This window comes from Brachyhypopomus gauderio, chromosome 5 (assembly GCF_052324685.1).
Source record: "Brachyhypopomus gauderio isolate BG-103 chromosome 5, BGAUD_0.2, whole genome shotgun sequence".
Classification (NCBI taxonomy): Eukaryota; Metazoa; Chordata; class Actinopteri; order Gymnotiformes; family Hypopomidae; genus Brachyhypopomus; species Brachyhypopomus gauderio.
In genome coordinates, this window is record NC_135215.1 from 28,133,349 (window position 1) to 28,157,583 (window position 24,235).

The 24,235-nt window shown below is 42.3% G+C and overlaps 1 protein-coding gene across 1 annotated transcript; it reads left to right on the forward strand.

Moving 5' to 3' along the window:
• The first annotated feature begins 21,168 nt into the window (after positions 1-21,168).
• LOC143513952 (uncharacterized) lies at positions 21,169-23,902 on the forward strand. The gene is made up of 2 exons (XM_077004633.1): positions 21,169-21,547; positions 23,802-23,902. The coding sequence occupies exons 1-2, from the start codon at positions 21,169-21,171 to the stop codon at positions 23,900-23,902; spliced, it is 480 nt and encodes a 159-aa protein (XP_076860748.1).
• The last annotated feature ends 333 nt before the right edge of the window (positions 23,903-24,235 follow it).

Here is a 24,235-nt window from a genome sequence, read left to right on the forward strand (position 1 = left end):
CTTTGTTTCAGGTTTGAAAAGTGCTGGAATTTAGATTAAAGTGCTTGAAAATGCTTGAAACAAATAAAAAACCGTGAGCTTTGACCTCTAGCTTGTGTGGTGTCTCACTTTTTTTTAAGGACCGGTAGCACCGAGCCATTACACGGATCTCCTTATCCACAACATTGGACACTGAACACACAAAATCATAAGACAACAATGCAGGCACTTATAATAGTACAATAAAACACATGCTTTATTTAAAAATAAGATAAACAGTTTGATGAAGGCATAAATGATAGAATGTTGAGTGAGCACGGAGCTAAGACACTAGCTAGGCATGCTAGCTAGTTAACTTGGCTAAACTAAACTACAGAACTGGATCCATTTACCTTCATAATCAAAAATAAACTGCTCGAAAAAAAACTTGTATCCTTTATCGAGTTTCGCTCGTTTGGTCCTCGATAGCTCCTCGACGGTTCTGGCAACATCGTCCTGCCTAAAGCGCGGAAGGTCAGCCAAAGATGCAGAGTAATAAAACGCATCCATTCTCGTAGCGGTGCTGCTAACCGGAAATAGGTTTACACATCACCTCGCCCGGAACTTGACCCCTCCTCCTTGCGTGAAAAAGGCTTATTGGCTCAGCAGTGTGATGTCAGTCTCGCCATCCAGGAAACAAAATTGAGGAACAAGGTTCCGCTGCAGTTCTATCCATTAGATTGCTGTGGATGTAGCATATCTTTATACATTTAATTAAGTACTGTAAGTATTAGTTTGGAATGATTGCAGGTTATTAATAAAATTTTATAATTATATTTCCAAAAATTTATATTTATATTTCGATATTCAGAGTACATATTCATTGTTAATCAGTGAGGTTTCTGCACATCTCAATGTATTGGTTTAATCTTAAATTCAGGTCAGTGTAAAATGGAATACAGTTAGAATCCACAAACATACATTAGCATAAACTCTATATCACAAAAATACAATTCTTTGTACCTGAGTATTAATGATAACTGAGTAATTTAGGTGAAGATACTTTTAGGTATACATTTATCCCCATACTTCCTCTTTTGTGTTCAAATTACAAGCACATCATATTACTCCGCAATTCACATATGTTCAGTATAAATTATATAAATGCATGGTTAACTTAATGGTGCAAAAAGGAAATGGATACAGACAACTACCTTACCAAGATTGTCATACAGGTGATACAAATAATCCAAAATGTAGGCTATAAAAAGAGCTAACAGTGAAGGCTGAAGGCTGATTGACCATGGCATGCCCATTTGTAGAATATCCAGTAGATGAGGGAGTGTGTGTAGTGCGCAGAGCATTCATGCTACCAGCTCCAAGGTCATTCCAGGGCAGGACAAATCCACTGGGCTTTCCGGATGATGCTGCAGGTTCAGAAGACACAGTATTAGATACAGTAGCGAACCCTGACCATTAAACCTGGGCCCGCTACACCCCCCCCCCCCCCCCCGAATTATTTTTTTCCTCTCCTAATAAACTGCACTAAAGAATAAAGAAAAAACCGAGACGACAGTATAACTTTAGAAACGCATGTAGTGCGTTCAAATAACATTTGTACTAGATAACTTGTTAAGCAAAAGATGTTTCCAAACAAAATAAGGTTTCACAGCTCCGTGGTTCTCGCAACCGGAATATGTAAATGAGGACGTCAAAGGGCCGAATCGAAACTAGCTAGCGGCGGTAGGCTAACGACAGCTAGCGTCGCCACAGCGGGCGGAAATTATCATACAGTTAAGCCCGCCCACTAAGAGGGTAGATATGATTGGTCAATTTTGCTGTCATTTGAAACTGGTATTGCGCTGAATTATAACTGCCAGGCCCTCTGTAAACGAACAGCGGGCACCACAGTCCTGATAGGGAGAGACACAGGCTCACAGGCTTCCACTTAACCCCTCACCTTCCAACACAGATTGAATAGACACGGTTGAATATTTTATTTGCTTATATTTTTGTAATTGTTTAGATGTCGATTGTAAAACTGTAAGTAGATAAAATAAAATTGGATAATTATATATATATTGTTTTAAGAATATTTTAGGCCCTCTGAGAGGGCGTAGAGGGCCCTGACGGTTCCCCACTGATTAGATATCTCTGTAAATTATTAGGGCCATATATTGAGGAGACCACTAGACGTTGCAAAGCTCTTACCAAACCCCAAACGGTCTGTATCGCTTTGCGCTTCTTTGCCAGTGGTGCATTTCTGTACAGCGTTGGGGATGCAGAACATCTTAGTAAGGCAACAGTCTGCCGCGAAATTCAAAAGGTTTACCTTGCACTTAAGCGCTTCCTTAATAAAAAAGCTGCTCGTTCCTTCAGCTTAGATAGGAACAATATTCCATTTGTTCACGTCGCTTTAATGAGTATAACACTGAAATTACAATAATCAAACAAGTTATCGACGTGTCTCTGAATGCTATACGGCATCACTTTAACGTTATACACTTCCTGTTTTCCCGTGTCACAGTATAACGTAACGTAGTGCAACATTCTCTATCTCCCCCCGAGCCTTTAACACCTGTAAACAAAGGCTGAAGGACATAATGCAGGTGGCATAAATATTGCAGAAACAATGGCAAACAGTGAACAAAGCGGTAACGTACACCGAAACAAATCGTACCATGCCCAGAAACCCATTAAAGGCTACCCTATAACATAGTCTTTGTGCCAGGCAGGCACGCCGGACGGCCTTGTGGACTGCCGCAAGCCCATCGCAGGTGGCACGTCGGGCGATGGAGGCGGGGCAGCCGCAGGGGCTACAGGAGCAGGCGACGTAGGGAGGGGGCCTTGGGCTGAGGCCACTGGTGTGAGAGGCCGCCCAGCGAGCCGGGAAGAGTCCAAGGGAGGGAGGGCAACAGGCAAGGTGCCCAGAGGCAAGGGGGATCCCGGCCCCGTTGCAGTCTGCGCTGGACCATCCAGAGGGCCGGACAGCAGTGGCGGTGTGACAGGCGGTGGGGTGCTAGCGCGAGTTGCCAGATCGTCGTGGATAGACCGGGGGGCAGGCAGGTTGTTGTGAATGGCGTGGAACCTGCGCAGGAATCTCCGGTTCCGAAGGGAGACCCTGCCTGATCCATCAACCTTGACCACGTACTGATCATGCTGGCGCACCTCAACGACGCGGCCAGTCCTGTCCCACTTGTTGGGGTGAGGCCCAGTCTGGTTCTGCATGCGTACCAAGTCCCCCACTTTGAGGGGTGGCAGACGTTTGGGTTGCTCCGCCCAATTGTCAGCTGCGCGGATGTGCCGTTTGCGGAGGGCCTCCTCCCTCAGTGTCAGCGTCTCACGCCACGTTGCATGGCGCCTGTATCGCCCGGGTGGAATCGGGATGAAGTCCCGTATTGGCCGGCCGAAGACGCACATCGCAGGGGAAAGTTTCGTGTCAGGGTCGGGCGTGTTGCGGTAATGCAGTATCGCCCTCTGTACGGAGTCGGTGTCCAGTTCCCCTTTTGGGCCAGTGTTGTCTGTGATGAGCTGCTTCATCGTCTTGATGCCGATCTCAGCACGGCTGTTGCTGTGGGGGAAGGCCACAGACGCGAGGCGGTGGTGCACGCCCCATCTACGCAGGAAGGATCTGGTGTCAGCAGAGGTGAATTCAGGCCCCCCGTCGGACGCTAGTTCTTCAGGCGTCCCATATGTGGCAAAGGCCCGGTGCAGGTGGCATATGAGGTCTGCGGCGCCACCCTCAGACCTGGATATGACCGGCCAGTTAGAGTAACGGTCCACTATCACAAGGTAGTGTACACCTCTGTGCATGAAGAAGTCAGCACACACAGCCTGGAAGGGGTACACAGGCAAGATGGGGGGAGTCGGTGGCGCTGCAGGCTGAGAGGGCGCCATCCGATGACAGTGTTCGCAGTCATTCCGAGTGGCAAGGATGTCGGCCGACATGCCCGGCCAGAATACAGATGATTCGGCACGGGTGGTCATCATGGAGACACCCTGGTGAGCGGCGTGCAGGGCGTCCAGCACCTCGCTGCGGAGGGAGGGCGGTATCACCACCCTGTCCCTGTACAGAACAATCCCATCAGCTGACGTAATGTCCTCACGGTACTGGTGGAAGCCACGGATTGCCGCAGGCATCCCCGCCCTGGATTCGGGAAAGCCGTCTGCCGCCATCTCCTCTAGCACCCGCATGTCATCATCACTGCTGGTGGCCTCCCTGACGCGATCCCATGTCACAGACTGCAGTAACTCAAGACCTGCAGCGCACCAGGTCAGGTCACCACCGTCATCGTCACCCACAGGCCCCATCCGTCGAATGAGAGACAGAACATCGGCGTGAGTGGTCGCATGGATGTTTAGCATTGCTGCCACCACTGCTACCTCCGCATGTGTAGCCACATAGTCACAGCCCGCAATAGGGCAACGTACGCTCATGTTTGTAGGGTCGTACGGGTTTATATTTCACTCTCTTTGCTTTCGATGACGTATTAATTCACGAGTCAGCGGTGGCAGGTTATTCCTCAATGCATTAACCGTCTACTCACTCATTATTCGCATTCCAACGTTGGCGAGCTCCGTTCGGTAGAGCCTGAATGTTTGATTATAGATAGGAACAATATTCCATTTGTTCACGTCGCTTTAATGAGTATAACAGTGAAATTACAGTAATCAAACAAGTTATCGACGTGTCTCTGAATGCTATACGGCATCACTTTAACATGTTATACACTTTCTGTTTTCCCGTGTCACAGTATAACGTAACGTAGTGCAACATTCTCTACAGCTCTTTCGACATTTTCTTGCCTTTTCGAATATCGATTAGTGAGGCTGTTTAAATATTGTGTGCACGCGCATGATCACCGATTACAAAAGTCTGGCTTGAATTAGTGGGAACAGGTTGCGTCTGGATTTCGTTAGTGGAACGGAAATAGACGGAAGTTAACTGTTTGGCTAACTCAAGCGAGGCTCACTCACAGAATAGCTCCCAGGAGACTACAGTGTTGTAAAAAAATTATAAATAAAAATATGCAACTAAATGTTGGGTTTATTATAGGAAATATAAATCACGTTATAAATACAGTAATCCCTCGTTTATCGCATTCTGGAGATTCCAGAACCACCCGCAATAACCAAAAATCCGCAAAGTAGAAACCGTATATTTATTTATTTAGTATTTATACACTGTATTATGTTACGGTCCTTAGCATAAGGTGGCTCATAAGAAAATGATGTGTAAGAAAAAAGGAAATTTAAAGGTGAATAATTAATGTTTAAACTTAATGTTTTTCAGGGAGACTGTGGGAAAGCAGAAGTGAGGAGGCCTCAGTGGCCTTGAGGAGAACAGAATGGGCCTATTCAGTGTAAGCTGCAAAACAAGCAGTTTGAGATGAGGAGATGGACAGCTAGAGAGGAACAGGGGGGGCTCTAAAGAAGAGTAGCAAAGGTGGGGGCAGATACTTAGAGATGAGGTATGAAAGGGAGGACATCACCCAGCACGGGGGCTTTTCGCTTGGACACTGCTGAGATCCACTTGGGTTAGGTAGACTCCTAGGCAACTAGCACCAGTGCACTGAAGAGTTTGTACCACGTATACTTTTATTATATTGTATTCAATTATATTCCATATAAATCAATTAAAAATAACTTTTGGTGTCAAGACTTTGCCTGGACCACTCAGTCAAAAACCAGTCGGTTCATCAGGGCGGTGTTGGGGCCCGTCTGGGTCCGGAGAAGAAAATCCCAACAGATGCAACATAAATAAACCATGACACCACACAAGTATGGTTCTTTCATACAACAACTTTTATATTTGTTTTTATATTTTCTATATTCCAACCCCTTTTTAAACAACAGACAACTTAGGGAGATAACACTTGGAAGGGCTCGTGCCAAAATAACAAACAAAACAAGCTAAACACCCCCCTTCTAACTTTCTTAAAACAAATAACCAAATAAACACAAATCAATCGTCCCTAACTCCCTATCCTCTCACAAAACAGAAGAAAAGGACGATTCAAATAAATAGGCACTCACCCCAAAAAAATACAAACAAAGCAACAACTTAATGAGAAAATATGGACCCACACAAGGTCTAGTTAGGACTATAACAGCTCATAAGTCGCATTAAAACACCTCTTTAGCTCTTAGCGCCCAAAACATGGACTAACGTCTCAAATCGGTTGTATCTGAACATACACAAGTCAGACACAAATCAAAACACCCTACTATGCAATGCTTTGGCAAAGAGGACTGCGTGGTGAACTGAAAAAAAACACACCATGGGCCACCGTACCAGGAGCACGAACTTCTTATAAAGGGAAACCAATTATTGAAGTAGCCAATCCCGTCGTCCCATCGTCACATGGAAGCAGCACATGTCTTCCATCGCGTCTTTCTTGCTTGCCCTCTAGTGGAAAACCTGCAAGAAAACCCGTTAGCACAAACAAAAAGAAAACCAGGCATGTAACAATTAAGGCTTTATAAACCCTCCCCACACCTTTACGTTACATAAACCTTTACCATTCCCTTAATAACCATTCCCACACTTATATTTTTATACATTTGGGGATTTTGTCATGTAAAAATATATATATTTTTTGCTGATTTAATTCCACAGACAACCAGTGACAAAACGAAGACCTGCAAATTATTTTTCCCCATTAATATCTTATAAAAACCCACGTAAGAGTGAATTCACAAAAGCTGAAGTGTGAAGTGGCGCGGGATCACTGTAACATAATACAAAATTAGTATGAACTAACCTACAACTTTGAGTGCAAAATAAATATTAAATTAACAGCAAAATTAAGATAAAAAACTACATTCAGAAGAAAATATCAAATTAAATGTGCAATCAAAAAGAAAATTTGAGTGAGTGGCAGCGCAAACGTCAATCACGTCCTTAGCAACAGTTCTCTGGGTGGCAGCATGTATCACAGTGACAGTACATTCAGTGAACGAATCAGAGAGTGAACGAGAGCCCTCAGTTCAGTGAACTCGCAATGAGTCTCCGCCTCCAGATTTGCGGGCGATTCGGTGATTCACAGACCACACAGCAGTTCCCCTGCCTGCCTGCACGGTCACTGCTGAGTTCAACTACTGAACAGAGAAAGGAACGAATCAGCTGAGGAAGTGATTTGATTCAGTATGCTCACTCAAATGATTCGTTCATTCGAACGAATCGTTAGTGAACGACACAACACTACTGGGCAGTTGTGTTATTTGCAGACCAGCGACAGCGCAGTCAGACTTACAGAGGGCCCCTAGCTCCGCCATAGTTCGAGGCACACTCAGTTGCTCTGCCACAGCACTGAATTTGGCAATAACACATCAGTGCCAGAAAAGGCAGAGATGTCTGTCACTTGCTTGATTAACCTTTCACACTAATCGCATGTAAATTCACCATGAGGAATCGTCTGCTACCCTTTGAATTAATCTAATGAGCACTTCTGTGGCCATGTTTAAAAAAACTCACATGTACTGCTTAGCATGCTATAGTCCTGTCCTGATTGGCTGCCTGAGGTGGAAAGCTGTGGAATCTGATTGGCTGAATAAAGTGGAGAGCTGTGGAATCTGATTGGCTGAATAAAGTGGAGGGCCTTCTGATTGGAAGGCTGATGGAATCTAATTTGACTGTACCATTCTGCTCGGATTGCATTTTCAAAAGGCATTTTGACACAGTTTGAGCAATATCGTAATGTTATTGCAAACACGAGAGGCACTATTTCTCCATTAACATTTGAATATTGACATCTTTTTAACATGGAGGTGAGGTTGCAAATTACATTTCAAACACGTTTTCACAGAATGCAAAGCATATTATGCGAATAGCATTTTAATTACTTTTTAATTAATTTTGATACAACCTTTGCATGATCACATGAACTTGATCAAATTGGGAAATACATTTTCATTTCAATAAAGGCACAAATAAAGCATCATGTAAATGGAACTATTGCATTTGAATTTTGAGCTCAAAGTTGCTTGTATGAGTGGAACATGTAAATGCAAATTTTCATTTTAATATAGACTTCCATAGGCCCTGCATGATGTTACTGGCCTAATGAAAGAGGTAGTAGACGTATCCTAGTCATATATTAATGCTTTAAATAGCATTCATTTAAAATTATTAGAGGTCTGCCGTGTACGTTCTGCCGAGGCTTCTCACAGGTTCTTCTGCCAGTAAGGGGATTCTCTCACCAGCCACAGTGAAGATGATTTTATCATTCCTGTTCCCTTTCTGGATTGACAGGCTGCGGTCCTCCCAAGGTTTCTTCCTAATCCCCACCATCATAGGGAGTTTTTCCTTGCCACTGTCGCCTTTGGCTTGCTCATTAGAGATCTGGACCCATACGATTGTAAAGATGCTTTGTGACAAAATGTGTTGTAAAAAGCGCTATATAAATAAATTTGACTTTGACCTGTTACCTTGTTGCCATGTTACAAAGAATCCGTAATTCAGTTTCATCCAGTGGGATCTCCCACTCCAAATAGGGTTCAACCTGAAAACTATGGCTGAGCTGCCGTGGTCCTTCCCCCCTCTGGAGCCTAGCACAAGCAGACCGGGGTCTGTGCCACCAACATCACCAGCAGCATCCTTCATCCTTTGTCTTTGTCTAGCCAGCAAGGTGAAGACGAAGCGTCGGCCTTGCAGCATGGTGACGCCTAACAGAAACGGGGCAGCCTGAAGAGAAAGAATGAAGAGTAAGACAGCAGCAACAGCGTGCAGATCCTGGAAGAGCTCTCTACCCCTGGGGTGTCCAACCGCATGGCCAGGTGTGGGGCCGCCACTAACCAGTCCATCCAACCAACCAGCACTTTGCCTCCATGGCTAAAATGAGCAACTCCCTCAGAAAGGGTGACTACCATCTTGTGTAGCATGAGGTCCTCTACTCTGTCTCCAACAGCTATGAGGTGCTGAAGTTCCTTGGCCATAGGTGGCCGAGTGCTGGAAGTGCGGCACCAATGAAACGGTCACCATCAAGATCCTGAAAAATCACCCTTCCTGGTGTTCACGATGCTGGGGCAGAGCCTGTACAACTGCCTGAAGCACAGGAAATTCTGCTGAACTGCATCCAGCCCATGCTGCAGCAGCTGGCCACGGCGCTCCTGAAGCTGAAGAGTCTGGGCCTGATCCACACAGAGAACATCATGCTGGTGGACCCAGTCAGGCAACCGTACCACATCAAGGTCATCGACTTTGGCTTCACTACCCACGTCTCCAAGGCCGTGTGCTCCACCTACCTTCAGACAAGATACTACTGGTGAGTGGTACGATCTGGGGGCGCGTTGGAAACGGACACATGGTTGCGGGAGTTGGTTCCGCTCGAGTGTGCTTGAGAGGTGAACTGCCTGTTGTGGATGGCTGTGGTGACATGGCTACACAGTAAAATCATGATAAGGCTTACAATGAACTGCAACACATTTGATTGACGTTTGATTTATAAATGATGCATTTTTATCTGGATCATGTGAGCGTTGTCATTTATTGGCTGCTTGACAGACGAACATCTAAAGCAAACCTTATCTCCAGGACAACATCTATTCAGCACAATAACAAATCTGTACGCACGTTTTTACATGTGTGGTGTAGTCTGTAGACGTTTTCACATGTGTTGGCTACGAGTCTGGCTGGTTAGAGTTTCCTAAAAAACTCGAGTTTGTGGTGAAAATCCCACAAGGGCTAACAGAGGAGTGAGTCTTAAAACAGTGGTGTGTATCCTTTTGGGTAAAAGTGTGCAAGAAACTTGACTGATGGGAGCAGACAACACGGTTTAAACTGCTAGTGATCAACAAAACCAACATGATCAATGAAAGATGCTTTATTCTGTATAAAAGAAGACCCTGAACATATGGGAATAACTCAAGGACGAACAGGATTAATACATACACATTCCTATCAGAGCGACGCTCTCACAGCATGGTTTCCAATTTGTGTATTGAAACACTACCTTGATGCCGCAGCTTTCAGAGAACAATTCTCTTGCCTGTCGAGTGGGGATTGCTGCTTCTAAACAGTTAGGACTCATATGCTTGCCTGGCCAGTATCAGGGGAGCGATGGTCTTGACAGAATTGGCTTTGTTCCGGTGCTTGAACCGGCGTTCTGCACAGGCTTGCATCAATTGTGTCATCATACATGTCATCAGAATAACACCCATAACAGGACTAATATCAAGCTACAGATTGTACACAAGGGAAAACGTGGAGTGGATTTTCACCTCCTCTGGCCAATTTTAAGGCATAAGCCCCCTCCCAACATTAAATTAACCCTTTTCAATGCCCAGTCTCTATCAAACAAAACCAGTCTAATACAGGACCATATTCTTGACAAGAAGATAGATCTTGTGTGTCTAACTGAAACCTGGCACAAATCAGTCCTATTTTGAATTGAATGAGACTTGTCCCCCAGGTTACACCTACCTGGAAAAGGCAAGATGTACAGGTCGTTGGAGAAGGTCTGGCAGTTGTTTATCATATGGCGCATTTCCACTAGGGCCTGCTTGGCGCGGTACGGTTCGATACGGATCGATTCGCAACGGAACGGTACGGTCGCGTTGTGTTTCCATTACAATGGTGGACCACCACAATGTGGGTGGAGTCGCTGTTGGCGCGCGGGTTGTAGTGTCGTGACATCATTTGTATGCGACCACAACACCGGTCGATGCCTCTTAACACATACTATTTTATAGTATCTTATTTATCTTTATTATTGTATGTGGTTGCTCTAATTATTGATAATAATTTGGTATTACTCAAACAGGCTGAACACACCCTGCATAAAAAGCATCAGTCATACAATCAAATGAAATCAAACTATTATGAAATATAGATATTTAAAGTACAACATGTGTAAATAATATATAGTTTTAAAAAGTGCAAAAAGCAATTGACCTAAAAATAACGTATAGCTTTATATGAAATAAATATTTATAGTACTACAAGCAACATTTTGTGTGCTTTTACTGGTGTCTGTCTCGCATGGTGTTCACAAGTTCGCCAAGCACCCCGAGGAAAGCCCGGTTGAAGGAAACATTTTCCGCCAACTCCGCTCGCCTCGTCAGTGGAAGGGGAATCTTGAACGTAAAAAATAACAAATATTAAACACAAGCATTCCCGTGAAGGCAACAACAATATAGCGTAACTGCACAAAATGTGTAGCACGTCATCGCTGCTCATGCTTTGTTTATGGCTACAGCTAACTAGCAACTAGCAAGGCTAAGAGCTAGCTATTGTACAGTAGTGACTGGTGGTAACATTAACTACAAACACAGCTCTAAATTCCTACGTTTACAATAGATGCGTTCATATTACATTAATATTACATCTTTTACGAGCCTAGTAAAACTGAAATCACAATACACTCACCATTCTCCGTGGCCTCCAGCACCGACATTGTCCAGCACGTTTTCTCTTCCGTTACTGGCTGGCCGGTGACCGTATATGACATCCATTTGCTGGAACAATTTCCAGTGTTTGCGGTTTGCTCCGCTGCGTCCGTTATGGTCCTTCACCGCCCGGTAATCGCGTTAAGCTTTTTTAGCTTGGACCGACCGGCACTGCTGAACGGACCGCTGGTAGCCATGAGTGGCCATTAGCGTGGAAACCTCGCTAAAAACCTTTACATTTCTAGTGGCCCCGTCCAGTTCGCCCTGGATTTTTTGATCGCTGATTATTAACAGAAAGGTTTGTACCTCGGCGTTTGACCAGGGAACAGACTTCGCTCCTTGGGTTTTAAAAATGGCTGAGGAGTCCATAGCATAGCGGAGGAGTCGCTCTCCTGACGCAACCTGTGACGACACTCCCTGGCCAATCAGTGTCATGCTGTTCCTCCACGTCACAGAACTGTACCGCTTTGGAACGGTTAGAACCTCGAGCGAGTCGGTACGAAAATAGTACCCGAAGGGGCCAGCTAACTGGGGCCTGGTACTAATGGAAACACTCACAAACCGTCGCGAATCGAACCGTACCACGCCAAGTAGGCCCTAGTGGAAATGCGCCAATATAAACCTGCACCTATCCCCTCTTCCTTTGCCTAAGTTGTCCACATTTGAAAACCTCTTATTCAAATATGACTCAAAATAACTACTTATACTACTGACCCCCAAACCCAACCCAGGCTTCATCACAGAAATACAGGATTTGCTGACAGCACTCAACTTCTAATATAATTATACTTCCATATTATATAACGTCCACGTGGAAAACTTAGGAAAGTTTATCCATGTAAAAAGTATATTAGCAAAGCATATATTAAAGTAATATTTACTCAAATGTATTTAACTACAATGTTGCAGTAAATGTTACTTTGCAACATGTTTATAAAAATTACATTACCGTAGTAGATTTTACTACAACAATGTAGCACCACATTCTCCCATGGCTTTTATTATTTATGTAATAGTAGTATTTTTAAAGTTCTTTAGTAACGCTTAACTGCAAATATTTTATTTATTACAGGTTTTATCTCTGATATAAAACATGCATTAAATGTTACTTGCAGTGAAATCAAAACATTGTACGACATATTGTGGAGAAGCCAGGAAAATTGCTTTTTATTGCTGCAACAGTAACACCAGAGCAGTGCATCAATATCACACAAGAGAAGAACTCTTCAATCTTACGAATACCTCTATACAACACAACCTCACTCACCCCTCTATTCTAGCTACTAGACATGGTAACGGTGCCTAAGATGAACTCAATGGGCATTCAGGGTAGATGAATGCCCAGACGTCTACTAAACAACAATAACATCAGGGCTAGCCAGCGACACTACAATATATAAAGCTTTAAATATTCTTAAAATATTCACATATTGATGTACAGAAAAAATACTTCAGCAACTAAACTACATAACTAAGAAGTTAACACAGCAAAGCCTTTCCAAAAAACACACTTGAATTTAAAGTACATTCAAATGATTATATCTACACTGTTAATACTTTAATGGTGACTAGTGCTGGGTGGTATGACCAAAATTCTATATTACGGTATTTTTCAAAATTATATCGGTTTCACTGTATTTGACGTTTTTTCTCCCCATGCATGATGTGTTAACTGCATTGATTGCGAAAAAAGAATTACTGCAGTAGAGTGGTTAAGAGTACCATATTCCACTGTTAGAAAAATGTCTCCACCTAAGTTTTACATGTAATACAGATTTGCATGGCCCCACATGATCAGTTTTCAAATGGTAGCACTAAAGTATTGAATTAATCATATAGCATGACAGTTGCAGTAAAAATGCAAAACCTTTTATTTAAAATATTTTTCAGACAACATCAAAACTGTAGGTTTATATAACTTATGTGAACCAGTTACACGTAATATTATAAATTGCACACCAGTTTGTTAATAACAAATAAGAGGTATTTAGACATAAAGTAGACAGGGCTGTTTGTCAATGGTTGTACTGTACTGAAAAGTCTCAAATATCGTACCTTTAATTAAATAACAATATTTAAACAAATAAATTATAACAGTGGTCGAATACTGGGGAGACGGTACCATTTCTTTTCATTTATTTTAAAGTTTAAACACAAACTTTTGCAACTTAAAAAAACATAGCATTTTATTCATTTCTTTAGTTATTTTTAAAAGTCAATTTTGTAAGGACAATATATCAGTTCTCATAATGAGTTCAGCAGTTCATGAGAAGTAGCAAGGTAAACATTTCTAACAGTTTTTGTCCCAGATGGCTATGCTAATTCCACCTGAGCATATGCCATGTTAGCTAGCAAACTAAAGTTAATTATCGTGTTTAATTATTAAGAGATGCGTTTTAGTGGCAGGATAAATTCACTGGGTTTTCATACTTCGTAACAAAATTCTCTGTTAAGCTCCTGTGTAAGTACCACTAATCACAAAATGTTGGATATATGCTTGTTTGACCATGTATTCTTGTTGCATTTGTGGGGAATCTTTTCTATCTCTAAAGGCGTATATTCTATATTGCAAACTGCATCACAAAGAACCACGTTAAATTTTTAAGTGTGTTGAAATTAAATCATTATGAATGATGACTCTGGAGTTTGTTGAACTCATTCTGATGTTAATGAAAGATGATTCATCACTTCATTTTCTGATGCAAGTATATTCTAGTGATGGGAATTTCGGCTCCTTTTAGGGAGCCGGTTCTTTTGGCTCAGCTCCTCATAAAGAGTCGGCTCTTTCGGCTCCCAAATGGCTCCTTATTAGGGGAGGTGGCGAACGTACTTTGTTGACGGGGGGGGGGGGGGGGGGGGTGTGTTTAAGTTACTTATCCAAGTAACTGTGCGTTACTATTTATATTTTCCCTCGTAAAATATTATATTTTTCTTTCTTCTTGGCTCAGTTCTACTTTTGCGTCTGACCGTAGCGCTCGACTCCGCACGCTGCGCTGTGAGAGCACCCTGTGAGAGCGCGAGCATGTTTTACAAGTCATTTTTTGAGTTATCAATAAAGTTTCCCTCCTCTGGATTTTTGGATTAAGCAGTTCATGCCTCGGTTACCGAACCTGCTTCAATACATTGTTACTGTTAAAAATGCACTTCCAATAAAGTGAGTATTTGAAAAATAAATTTTGCTGCTGAATGTAGAGGGGAACCGGCTCGGTCTTAGAGGGGAACCAGCTCTCGTTGTTCACGTTGTTAAAAGAGCCGGCTCTTTGAACTGGTTCGTTCGCGACCGACACATCACTAGTATATTCAGTGGAATTTCTTCCACAAGGATGACTGGAAGATTGCAGTGACCAACAGTGACCCAGAACGAAGAAATAAAACAACGCGGAAGACTCGACGTGCAAAAGAATAGAAACCAAAACCGTGAGGGCACGGAGTAAATAGAAACAAAAAAACAATGCGGACAATACAATGCATGAAAAATAACACTCAACCGCAGAGAGACGGGAGAAAGAAACAAAATAACAGTAACAAAAAAAACAGCGCGGATAAATGCAACGCGAAAACGAAACCAAGGATGCCAGCGGAAGTAACTGACAGCAGGCAAAAAACGCCCCAGCAAAATAAACCCTTCCCAAAAATAAAGGCAAAATGGATAGGAAGAAATACAGGATTGGGAAAACTTAAGATGGGTTAGGAAGTGACGCAGGAGATAGATACTCGAATAAGTAAAGAGAAAACATAACAGAGAGAGGTGGCGAGACACCTTCAAACGAGAAGCAATCACAGAGAAATCAGAGACAGCTGAGAATGTACCGCTTATGCTTAGTCTGGGACTGACTCTGGTGCTCCTAGCAACGGCTGGGGGAACAGCATCCAAGCCAGCCCTGACAGCTTGCAAAATGAAGCTCAAGAATTTTGGTAACACAACAAAAAGCATTTTATTTTACCAAAGCACTTTATTTTTGTTAATTAACTGAGAAAGACACTTTATTTTCTGTATTTGTCATTCTGTCTTGCAAAGCAAACTAGTAGATCATGCAGATTTATAGATTGAAGCAGAACGTTTTATAAATCAAATAGTTTTGAATCGAAAATCGATTTTGAATCTAATCGTGGCCCCCAAAATTGGAATCGAATGATAGTAAACAATTCCCACTAGGGATGCACCGAAATGAAAATTTTTAGCCGAAACCGAAAATGAGGAAACCAAGGCCGAAAACCGAAACACCAAAATACATTATGCCAATTATTAGTAACATTGGATTTATGGCTAACCTCACTAAAATCAAGGCATTGCTATTCAAAGGATAAATCAACTATAAAATTTGAGTTGAAAATATTTATTTAGCACTGACATTACAGTAATGCATATTATAAAATAAAATTAGTGGTGGTCCGTTAACGGCGATAACGCTGACAATGGCCGACCACTAATTAAATTTAACTCGCTTGCAGACCGTTTTTATCTGAGAGGATAAATATATGAGTTAAATTTAATTATAACTGACTGGCCTGAAAGATAAATATAAATTCTCTCAGCCTTCACGCCCTAACCGACATTCGGCTGCTGAGCCCCACAAAAGTGTGCGTGTGTGCAGGCTACCTTCCTGGGGCGCAGTCCTAACCAACTCCTGGACCTACCTCCTCCCGGAGCTGACCCTTGCCTTCCGCTAAGGGTTACCCCAGCCTCCTGGGTAGTCAGGTTCTCCCAGGGCCTCTCATAGCAAGGTGGACTCCTCCACCCAACCCAGGAGCACCAGAGACCGAGGCCCAGAGCACCCCCATCACAGGCTGGGGAACAGCCCCAAGGGCCTCCTGGTCACCCCAAGCAGGAGGGAGGATCTCCATCTTCAGCAGGAGCTCTTCAGACTGGAGCCCCATGGTCCCCAAATATCCGGGGGGGGGGGGGGGGGGGGGCAGCCCTAGAGGGAAGGGCTCTTTCAGACCAGGCTCTGGGGTCACACCACAACATAAGGGGGCTACTGCCAGGTGGAGACCCCCCACAAGGTCCAGGAAAACCCAGGATCCACCACCAGGGGCAACCTGCACACAACTCGCACACGCGCACACACACACACACACACACACACACACACACACACACACACACACACACACACTCTTACCCTGTTCCCCCTACCATGGGGAGGGGTCTCCCTCAGGAGCTGTGCCCTGTGGCAAGGGGCACAGGACCACCACTGGTGTGTCATGCCCCCCCCCCCCCCCAAACACACATTTGAGGGCAGGAGCATGCGTGGAATTACATACAACAAATCACGCAACACGCTAGGACAAAATGAACACACAAAGACAAGACAAACAAAAAACTGTACAACTGACAAATGGACAGGAGCCACACATGCGTGCTCTTAACACATACTCGTGACGCGCCGCTCCAGTTCGCAGTCGCTCCCCACACAGAACACAAGACGAACGGCGAGCGAGGCGACAGTGACGAATGGCACTCACGTCACACACAGAACATTCAACATTAACGCAAAGTAAAAGAGACTCATTTCAAAATAATAAATAAGATATATCCTGTTGCCATGTTTCTTGAAAGAAGATTTTAACTTGATGTGGATTCGTGTAAGTCAGAAGATGAATTCCAGGAGCATTTGTTTTTTCATGTCAATATTCATAAAGTTTTTGCATGGACACTAGAAACTGGATTAATCTCAAACTTAACATTGTTTCTTTTGATACCACTTTACTTTATGTGGAAAACTTGGTTCGGATTTCTCTGATGCCATAAATGCAGTCGTACTTTTAGGTAAATACCACATTCACTACAAGTGGAGTGGTTAAAAGCCTTCTTTTCTCTTTATGAATGAATTAAATTCATATTACTCTTCATTAAGTAGATAAAAAATTTGGAAAATACTAGAATCATCTCACACCAGATTTCTCTAGATATCTATAGTTCTAATCTCATTATATGGCTTTGCTCCTGTTTTATGTATGTACTGTATGTGTATGTAACGCAGCATATGCTGTGGAGTGAGGAGGTGGACACAAACGCTGAGGAGAGCGAGATTTAATAAAGGGAATTCCAAACTCGGGGTCACACAGGAAAGCAGTGGTCAAATCTGATAGGGAGTCAGAACAAGATACAGAGACAGTATATAGTATACTGTAAATAGTATATGACTGAACGATATACTAGAAATAAAACACGGGCAGAACGCAGAACAAACGAAACAACCAGGAAACAGAAAACAGAGCGACTGGGCAGCGATAACAAGTACTCACAGGATCAGGATCGCACAGGAATAAGTACATGAACACAATCACAGACACGGAGGAGAAATACAAAAAGGTTTAAATACACAGGACTGAACTAGATACAGGTGAAGACGATAACGACACGGCGATGGCAGACGGGAAACCAGGGCAACAGATAAGCAGGGCGGGAATAACGGGCAAGGAATAACCGGAGTGACAGCTAGGAGAGGGGGGCGTAACCCTACGTGACAGTGTATATGCATATGTGTATTATTATTTGTCTACTGTTAATGTGTCATTATTTTGCCAGCACAAGTTCATTTAAAATTACATTGATTCTACAGAGCCTATGCTGACTTTTACTTTGCAAAAGTTTGTTCATTCTTCTGTAGAGAAATTCATTTGTTTGTTCAGCACCGAAAGCTAATGTTTCCTGTATGTAGTTAACGTATGTGAATGCTTTACGTGAATGTCACCTTCTCACAGGTGCATTGCTAAATTGCCAGTCATGTTGAGTGTGAGTGAAGTTTTCATTGAATCAGCGCTTAATGTCATGCACAGAAAATTTCAGGATGCATGTTTTGAAATGACATTCAGTCTTTTGAATTTGCATTGTATTAACATCGTTCTTTGATAACATATTCAGGGGTAACAGTAGGTAAATGCTGCCAGGTGCAGTCCTTGAATTTGAGGAAGTTGGTTCTGGAAAATCATTTAAAAGTCCTTGAATTTGATGTTAACCAAGGTGAGGGAACCCTGTGGTACAAAGACAAGACATATAGGATGCATCTTAATTCAGGGGCTGGAGCCTACGTAGACCGCATAGACCACAGCCTAGGGTACGCTCCATTATAGGGCGTCCCTTTGGCATGATGAAAAGCAGATTTAGAGCCATCTTTCTGCAAGCACTGGAGGTGTACCACACCTTTGCACATCATGTAAGAACTTAATTTTAATAATAACAAAAATTGTTTTATCAGAGTTCATACAATTATTTGAATTTGACTCATTTTACATTTTCAGGTCATAACAGCATGTGCCGTCCTCCACAACATCTGCCTCAGGATTGGTGACATCATGGCCCCGGAGGACGAGCCTGATGACGACACTGAGGAAGAGGGGGAGGCTCACCAGGAAGCAGTTAGTGGCGCTTTCTGGAGAAACCAGATTTCTGCAGAGGTTTCTGCTCTGGAGGAGGCACCAGTGGACCATGATTATTGTTGACAGGCAAGTAAAACATTTTAGTAACTGATGTTAACTTCAAATGTTCAAACTCTTAGTTTTTATTAGTTACACTTTCTAATAATATTCTTAGTGACATGGCAGCTGTCGAGTTTGCCAGTCTTGCAAGCCCAGCCCATGGACAAAGCGGTGGACAGTGGAACGATAACATCTTAATGGCTCTGCAGTCCACCCCAGATGTCCTGCTGAGAAGTGGAAACCAGGGTCACCTTTTGTGGCAACCCATCCCAGATTTGCCAGCATTACCAGGGACTATTTGCTCAGCCTAATCATCAATATTGAATATAGTTAATATACTATTATATTTGCTCAGTTTAAATGTTTTTAATCCAGTTTTCTTTTATTAAGGTTATATTCTAAAATGTGTTTAAGACCACTGCAAATAAAAGCCAGTACAAATAACTTATTTAAATTAATCCAAAGCCACTGATCAAGCTTACTTCCAAGTCACACTGGCAGAGTGCTTTGCACCGGTGAACATGGCTTCTTTAGCAGCCCTCAATCGGATAAACTGCTCCGTTTTTTCCTTGGTCCCTAAAAAATAACTTGAGTTTTATATCACATCACCCACAAATGCCTAAAAGAAAATGCGTTGAACATGTATTCACATGTTTGGCGGGAAGTATAACTTCATAACAAAATTCAATGTATTTTAAAAAACGTTACACTTTAGTAAATACTCAAAGCACAGGTTTACCTGCAATATCATTAATAATTGGCATGTTATTTAGCATCTCATTGCAGTATAATTTCCATATTTAAAAAATACCTACATTTAAAAACGAATTCTTCGGCCCGTATACTAGACTCCGCCATGTCGCCTGTTTATTGTTCATAGAGCAATGAATCCTGGGATATCGTGGGACGCGAAGGATACTCAGATGCATCCTTCGTTTTTGGGGTTTTGAAGGCTACATTCGCAGGGGGCCTGTTGTACCGTGACACTGGAGCCAATTCAGTTTGTTTTTTGTATTATTTTGTATTTGTTTTACAAGAAGCATACATATGTTTTCGGGATCTTTATTGGTCATTATACAACTTTTATTTTATGTGTAATAATTTATTTGTGAGATTTTTAATAAGATAGTTACATAATGAGAAGTAAATGAGAAAACGGGTATTAAGTTCACAATATGTCATTGAATAGTGTTACATATTCTTGTATTTATGATGACTGTAATAAGATTTTATATTACAGATTTTATAGTGTAACCCAATTAACTAACTCATTTAACAGTGAGACACTGTTTAATGGACAAACTTTAATACATATTAGATTATTACATTACTGTTAATTTCACAATAAAACACTTTCATATTTCATGGCCACACCTTTATATTCCTATATGCATTTTAGGGAAATTTATATAGGATAAAGTAATATTTTATATTACAGACGGTGAATTAATGGCAAAAAACAATTTATATTTTGTATATGTAACTGACCAGGATCATTGGTTTAAATTCACTGGATTGATTGATTTTGGTTTTGTGTGTTGATGAATTTGTGTTCTGTGCATGTTTGTGTGCGTTTTGTATTTGTGTGGTTGAATTTGTCCTGCTGGGGATGCCGTGGATTGCACGGGGTGGAATGCCTATAAAGGTAAAGGAGTCACAGGTGGGCGTAATGAGACGCCGCCGTTTGCAATAAGCCTAGATGCGATGTATTGCGGGTTTGCATTGTCAAAGAAAATATTGACGCCTGTGTCTAACAGAATAAGGCAATCCATGTTTTGCAGTCCTTGGTCAGCACAGCGAGGTATGTTTGTTTGTATGGCTTATATATGGTTGGTGTCATTTGTATGGAGTGACTGATGTCTTCTTTGTATTTTATTCAGTTTTCACGGCGCTATGAGGTGAAATAAATGAACGACGTTTATGCTGTGATTCAAGCAAAATAAAGGAAACTTAAGCACCTGTCGAGACTCTCTTTTTGGAATCCAAGGGTTGCTACAGTAGAGTATTATTGTGTTAATTCTATGGCAAAAATTCTATGGTGTTTCTTTCTCTGGAAAAACATTTATACAGTAAAATATGGAATCAAACTTGAACCTTAACAGTCAAATCAACAGTAGGGGAGAGTGAGGTAATGTGAGACATCGGGTAATGTGAGACACCCCTTGTATCCTGGCAACTGAACACTATTGGGGTTGTGTGGCTGTGGGGTTAAGTGAGACAAATGCTGTGGGGTAAAGTGAAACACTGTCTCACTTTAACCCACCATGAGGCACAAATTATATTTAGTCTATATTACATTATATATAAGTATTTTAGATCTCTCATCTAAAACATATGTAATGTAATATTACATTACATATGTTTTATTTCTAATGTCATAAACATTGCAGAAAAGCAGTCATGCCAAGAAAGTACACCAGGAAGACAACCTGGGTCCAAACACCCCTTGAAGATTTGGAGAGTGCAGCTGCTGAGGTTATGCAAGGAAAGAAGTCCTTAAGAAAAGCTGGAAGGGATAGAAATATTTACAAATCAACCCTACAAAGATTCATGAAGAAAAAGGATAAAGGGAAAGTAAAATCAGTAGCCTGGGGTGCAGTAGCTGAGACACAGAGAATTTTCACAGATGAGATGGAGGAGGAGCTTGCCAAACACTTGAAACAACTAGCTGACCAGTTCCATGGCCTCGCTCCAGTTAAGTGTCGTGAATTGGCATTTAAATACGCAGAGAGAAACAATATCCCTGTCCCAGACAATTGGACTGAGAAACAATGTGCAGGTAGGCTAGTGATTCTGTAGGTTAACTTTCCAAAAGCAAAATCTGTAATAATGAATACTGTACTTTTTAGGAATAGAGTGGTTTGGCAGATTCCTAGCATGTCAACATCTCTCTGTACGAACTCCTGAGGCAACATCCCTGGGAAGGGCTACAGCTTTCAATAAAACAGTGAGGGAGTTCTTTGAAAATCTAGCTGTAGTAATGGACAGGTGACAATCAATTCTTTAGCTTTAGCTAAATCAAAAAATTTCGTAAATAAACATTTAAAAAGTGAAAGTCTCTCTGAGCTTTACCTTGTGCACCTAGAAATGCTCACCGTTGAAGTTTGTTGTTCTGAGGGTTTCTTATAGAAATATGTTCACAATTAAAATAACGACATAATAGCTTCTTCTAACTGTTTAGATCTGTTCACATTATAATGTTTTAAATGTTACTGTTTTCATTACTCAGGACAGAAAGATTTTTATTTAATTTTTTTATGTGGCAGGTTGTCTGGACCACAAGTCCAGGTTGTCTGGACTACATACAAGTATGTAGGCTTGTCCGATCAAGAAGAGCCCTGCGAATATACCTGCGAATCCAGTTTCTCTCACATGAAGGCCATAAAAACAGACAGCCGTGCCTCTTTGACAAATGAGCATTTGCATCACTGTCTGTGGATCGCCCTCACTTCATATTAGTCTAATTTTTCAGTCCTAGTTCAGTCAAAAAAATGTGTTGTGACTCTTGTGTTGATCTCCTGATTAAAAAAAAATGGAGAAAAAAAATAAATGTAGTGTTTGCCTCAATTTTACATCCACTATGACAGTATTAGTATAGGTCTGAAAAATGTCTGGCCCACAGGTCAGAGCTCTCTGCCAAATCTGGCCCGCAGAAAAATATAGTTGAATAGCCCTGCTATAGGCTGAACAAGTTGTAATGGCAACTTATATCAGGACTCCCTGGAAGAAGAGCCATTGTGGCTCAATGTGAGTTTTCCTGGTTAAACTGTAACGAGGCACCCCCGAACACGGTGGTGTCGCGCTGGTTTCGAGGAGTGTAGGACTCAAGTGCAAACCCACTAAAAGCAAAAGCCAAAAAACAGCCAAACTGAAACCTCCGCGACAGCGGGAAAACGAAAACAAAAAACCCAGAGGGAACAACAGAAGAACTACACGGAGAAACTCGACGTGAGTATAGACCAGGTAAATAAACAAACAAAAACACGCGGAAGGGAATACAACGCGTCTTAAGAAAAAACGGGAAAACGAAAATCACATGGAGAACGGCTCAACATGTCAAAAGGAGAAATAAAATAGATGAAGCTTAGGTAGGCAAGACCTAAGCTTCTACCAGATTACCTGTCAGCCTGTCCACCAGAACACTGGTAGACAAACCGACATAGAACAGAGAGGGAAGAAACAAACAGAACGTACGAGAGACAAAACCTGAGAACACTCAGGGGAGAAACAGAAGTAAACAGAGAAACGTAGCAACTGCACAAAGGCAAGAGTAACTGGCTTAGGCTGCGAGCGTGAATACAACAACTTCAGCAAAGGACTGCTGAAGTTGCTCGCCTTAAGTAGGCTGCAAACACCTGCAGCCTATTGTGCCTGATTGCCCCCAGGTCTAGCTCGCGGGCTCCTCCTTGTGGCGACCGGAGGAACTGTCCTGGGTCCAACCCTGACATAAACAAGGGTTATAAAAATAAATAAATAAATAAATAAAATATGGGACCAATGTAGGCAACTGTGGACTAAGAAGTCAGCTAAGAAAGGGCTTGAATTGGGTAAACTCAGATAACAGCTGATTGTGGGTAGCCCATTTGGGACCATAACAGTGGGCCCCATTATGCCTCCACGTTCAAGCTGGAGGGGGTCCACTGTGGGCACCCAAATTGGGCCATATATTGTGTCAATACAATTTGTAAATTATGTTGTGAACTAGGCTAATTTGTTGTTTCAGAAATGGGACCAGTATCTTTAACCAGCGTAGTAGCATAACCAACCTGGAACTCAGTTTTGTTCTGCACTTAAAACCCATATCCAGATACAAGATATTTGTGTTCAGCTTCAGTAAATACAACTCAACTTGCGTAACACTGTTTTTACTGATTTAAATGTGGAAACTGGGGTAGATCACATTTTTGTATTACTTGAATTGCAACTTGCTTGACCTGAGCAATGACTCGACTTGACTAGCTTGATTCTCATCACAGTGACTTGAGACTTGCTTGTGACTTATTCATGAGTGACTTACTCCCACCTTTGCTCAGCACTGCTAGGGGGCTCCCCGACTTCCCAACCACACTCCTCCAAGCACTCAGACTCCTTCATGAGATGGAGCCTTGAAGGAGGATTCAGGGAAGCTCCCTAGCCTGAAGTCCCAAAGGCTCCATATCCCACACTGACCTCCTTATGGACTGGCTGCCTCCCCTAAGACAAGCAGCAATCCGGTCATGAGCCTGTTTATACTAATGCGGCCTTTGAAATTGGAATAATTCATTTATCAAACCCAGAATTTTAATGTTCTACTCTCTATAGAGTTCTAATTGTGAGGAAGATAGAACTATTCTAATTAATAAAAGAACACCAAAACTCACTGTACTGAAGTGTCTTCTGCATACTCTCCCAGACTCTGAACTTAAGGTTGTTAAAGGATATTTTGCAACATTGAGGATTGTTTCCCTTGGGGTCTGGGGAAGTCTGG

Bases quoted from the DNA above. Each gene is read 5' to 3' on its own strand.
- LOC143513952 (XM_077004633.1), top strand. From the start codon at position 21,169: ATGCCAAGAAAGTACACCAGGAAGACAACCTGGGTCCAAACACCCCTT. The intron at 21,548-23,801 runs GTAGGCTAGTGA...ACCTTTGCTCAG, and splicing joins GACTGAGAAACAATGTGCAG to CACTGCTAGGGGGCTCCCCG.